Below are 4,523 nucleotides of genomic sequence, written 5' to 3'. Positions count from 1 at the left end.
ATCAACAGAAAATTGTTTATTAAACCATATACCTCAATATTTTGTTAAAGAGATGGAGAAAAAAATCCAAATATAAAAAAGGAATTCTCCTTAGAAATCCATAGTCAAAATTCTTCTAACTATTTTCAAACGAGTTTAACAAAGACATGAACCCGCAATGTTCTTGTGATTTATTCGCTCTAACAACAAAACCAACCACTACATTTCGAGTGACTGCTACATCATTCTCCTAGAAAAAAGTACCATGCACAAAAGAATTGAGTCAACTATATCCATAAAGTCACCTCAACAAAGGGTTCAAAATTAAACAAATGGTAAACATATACCGGAGGTGCATTTTTCTTCTTTCTTCGCATAGATTTCTTGATCGAGCTGTCCAATTTAGATCCAAGCCTCCTCAATCTCGGCCAAACCTTGGTTGCCACCTTTGAAGGACCTTGAATATTATCTGCACCAAGAGCGAACTTATACTACGTCACGATGATGTCTTGTGTAGTTGCAATACTTCTGGACCCTAAGTTCGCACGATAATCAACCAGCTTAGCCCTCACATTGTCAAGAGCCAAATATAACATGGCCGCTTCTTCATCACAAGTCATGAAATCTTGGGCAATTTATAAAGTGTGAACACAATCCTCTGAATAAGTTGGGACTTTCATTCGATCGATTCTTGTCATGGCTACTCTTGATGTAAGTGTGTTTGTATTGTACATTCTTGCTCCATCGAGGGAAAATATAGTAAGATAGTACTCTATATACTTTGTAATATGAAAACACATCAAGACAGTGGCAACAAAGAATACTTCTTGATTCAAACATGTTGAACTCGTACCGAATCTTGTGTGTTAATGGGTCAAACTCAAGACTGTTAGTGTAGTACATAGACTCCCTCTTGAGTCACACCACGGATTAAACAATCGCCTTTTTTCCTGAATTCTTATTGTACTTTCCTAAACATAGAGCTTGTTACTCACGTTGAAATTGTCTTTCAATTATAGAGCTGGATGAGCAGGGGTCAGCTCCTTTAGAGTCTGCATAATCGTCCTCTAGTTCCTTTTGTTCCTCGTTCACAAGCACGTTGTTATACTTATGCACGAACTGAACCAATCCACTCTTGCAATGCAAGAAACCCCCGTAAAATGCGTGCATACTTTTCACTCCTCTGAGTACTCTTCATACCAGCCCAAAATTCACCTTGGAAAAATACTGGAACCCACATTCGTTGATCGTTATAAATTTTTAGAAAAAAAATGCAAAAACCACCAACAAGAATACTTAGATACATCATCATACATATTTATAGATTTTGTAAACCAAACATCCATCGACCTTCAAACACAGATATCCCATAAAGCATCCAAACAAGTTATAAATCATCCGATTTGAATGGTACCTAAAATCCAGTATACTGAAAAAAGTTTTACAAGTAATATACTCACAAAAAGAACATACAAGCACATGACAAAACGAACTTGATAGCCATCTGTTGTGCTCTAGCTTAAACTTAGCAATGAATTCAGTCCAATCTTTCTTGAAAGATTCTACAGATCGAGCATTCCATACAGTGCTAGTCATTTTAGGATGTATTTTTCTGTACCGAACATATCTTCCGAACTTATGTGGTATCTTCTTCAATATGTTCCATATGCACCATCGGTGGCAAGTATTTGAAAGGAGATTCCTAATAGCACTAAACATGGACTTGCACTAATCTGTGATGGTGGCCTGTGGGGAAATTCCCATGCACTTCAGCCATTGCGTAGAGACCTACTCAAAACTGTGTATTTTCTCATTCCTTAGCAAAGCACATCGAAGCAAAGTGGACTTCCCGTGATGGTTGACACCAACAAAAGATGCAAATGGTAGTCTATGCCTGTAATAAAAATAGTAATAAGTAAGAACTTGCGATAATGTCAAAACGAAAAACCTTTCAATAGAGACACAAACACACATACTTGTTTCTACTATATGTTATATCAAATGACACCACGTCTCCATAATATTCGTAGGATGTCCTACACCTTGCATCTATCCAAAGCACACTCTTAAACTTGTTAGTTGCGTCAACATCTATTACATAAAAGAAATTCAGGTTGATCTCTTTTCGTTCGCAAGAAATAGCTCCATATTTCCTTAACATCGGCATTTTCGTCAGTAAAGCACAAATTGCTTGTAATGCAATTTCTCACATCCATTTCTGAGTAACCTAAATTCGATGACCCACCAACCTCATTTGCCAGTGCGAGGTACGTCTTGTTGGGCCATATGCCAGCCTCATCGTTGTCCTCGATCACACACTTGACATACATGGTCAGTTCTCTGTACTTGTGGTAATGGGCAAATTGCTTAACAAAACACGGATGGATATGCTTAAATTCTAATTTTGACACCATCTAATTATCCTTCTGCCTATCAAACATCATGTACAGCCTTGCTTTGCATTTCACGGTTGTTATTTTCTTTACCCGAAATGTTGCCTTCACTCGAGACTCCTGATAACCTTCACGATTGTAATGTATCGATTGATTAATGGGTATCATTAATTCCTTTCTTGTCTTATCAAAATTAGTTATCCTAATCTTAGTGATGAACCCAACCTTCTTTGCATAATTAGAATAGAATTCTTGTGCCCACTGCAACGAAACAAATCGCAATCCTACGTAGGAGATTTCTTCTAGTTGAATTTCAGTGTGATCCAGCAACTGCAAATCCATTCAGAGAAAATAACATTTAATGCCGAACACACTTAAAAAATTAGTCTCCAATAACTCGTTAGTATTATGACAACAATAAAGTAAATTTCGCACCTCATGACTCAATTTTGTATCATCATCCTCTAACTCAATAACGTCTATAGATTCTTTTTCCTGAAATCGAAAACACCCTAATACAGCTGAGTGGATCAACCAAAAACGCATCACAAAAGAAGATAAGCATCCACTGTTCAACACTCGAAAAAACTCTTTTAACATCCACTTATTCATTGATAACACCAATGTATAAACAAATAAAAGGACAATAATTTCAAACAAGAATATCCCTAATAATACCTACAAAATAAAAAATCTAAACAAAGTTGCAAAGAAACATGCAACATGGTGAACAAAAAGATCAAAAAAACACATCATATGTCAAAATTGTAACATTGTGCTAGCATAAAAGAATATTCACAACAATTATACTTAAACAAACAAAAGCACAACAATTTCAAACAAGAGTATCCCTGTTAATACCCAAAAAAAATTAAAAACAGAGATGCAACGAAACATGCAACTTGGTGAGCATAAAGAGAAAAAAAATACATCATAGATCCAAGTTGTCCCATCAGGCTATCATAGAGAAGATCCACAATAATTATACTACTAACACACAACATACCTTCTCTACACATTGAGTATCATCTTCACTCAAACACCGGACATTGACTTCGGTGGACAATGATTACACACATCATATAAAGTGTCACACGATCCTTCTTCACAAATTGATAGATCCATTGACGCAACACTCTCAACTCGCCTTCAGCAGGAACAACTACACCTTGCTCCTATGAAGGTGGAACGCTATGGCTCCATGAGAGGGGTTGTACACATTGATGCCGTATGTAACGACTGTTCGATGTCACGATCAAAGGGCATACACGACGACGACGACAACTACAGTGGGGTTAGGATGCGATATCGGTGCGTAGGATGAGTTTCCCTTTGACGAGAAGGGTTGTATCATAAACAGGATCGGGAAGTGGCCCTCCGCGTTTGATCGGTCTCTGCGGTGGCATGGTAACGACGCAACTACCACGACGGCAAGAGGACCTAGAGACAGATGAGAATGTGATCATGGGTTTAGGGTTGAAGTGGACATCATTAATATGCCGCGATGTATCAATCCTTACGTTTGAAATTTTAAATTAATGATGATCAATATATTTTTAAACGTAATATTTTTAATAAAAAAGAATAATTAATTGTTGTTGTCAAAACTTGGCAGACTCTAACTTGGTCCCCAATACTTTTCCTAAAAGAAAAGTTTATGTTTTCATTTCAATTTAACATAAAAATAACAAAAAAAACCTGGCATATAAGTAGTGATGGGCCAAGAATATTTTGATAATGGCGGGCAAAAATATGTTAAAATAAATTTTGTTGAATCTAAATATATTTATAAAAGTATTTATATGCATTAGAAAAATAAAAAAGATTTTGCTTATATTCGTAATAATTATGCATAAGAGTTAAAACAAAGAATTTGACTTAGAATTCAATCAAAATGTTAACTTCTTTTCAACTAATTTCTGTCAATTTTTTAAACATTATTTTACTTATCTCAAATTTTAAATGCTCAATTCTCTAAGAAATTTAACGTTTTTATCAATCGAAAAAGATAACTAACGTTGGATAACTAAAATTCAATTCATTACAATTTTTTATTATTTAATACATAACTAATACTTTTCTTATCTCAAGTAATTTTTGAGACAGAAAAAAATTTACTCATATTTGAAAAACTAAGCATCAGACCAGTAA

General features: G+C 35.3%; 1 protein-coding gene across 1 annotated transcript; it reads right to left on the bottom strand.

The window, feature by feature from the left end:
- Positions 1 to 1,767: 1,767 nt before the first annotated feature.
- LOC107639290 (protein FAR1-RELATED SEQUENCE 5-like) lies at positions 1,768 to 2,309 on the bottom strand. The gene is made up of 3 exons (XM_088484557.1): positions 2,078 to 2,309; positions 1,956 to 2,028; positions 1,768 to 1,873 (listed from the first exon to the last, which is right to left on the bottom strand). The coding sequence occupies exons 1-3, from the start codon at positions 2,307 to 2,309 to the stop codon at positions 1,768 to 1,770; spliced, it is 411 nt and encodes a 136-aa protein (XP_088340683.1).
- Positions 2,310 to 4,523: the final 2,214 nt, after the last annotated feature.

The sequence above is a fragment of the Arachis ipaensis genome, chromosome B4 (genome assembly GCF_059453495.1).
Source record: "Arachis ipaensis isolate K30076 ecotype BB chromosome B4, ASM5945349v1, whole genome shotgun sequence".
NCBI classification, from domain to species: Eukaryota; Viridiplantae; Streptophyta; class Magnoliopsida; order Fabales; family Fabaceae; genus Arachis; species Arachis ipaensis.
The sequence above is the reverse complement of the archived record's forward strand: the minus strand, read 5'-3'. Positions and strand labels throughout refer to the sequence as shown.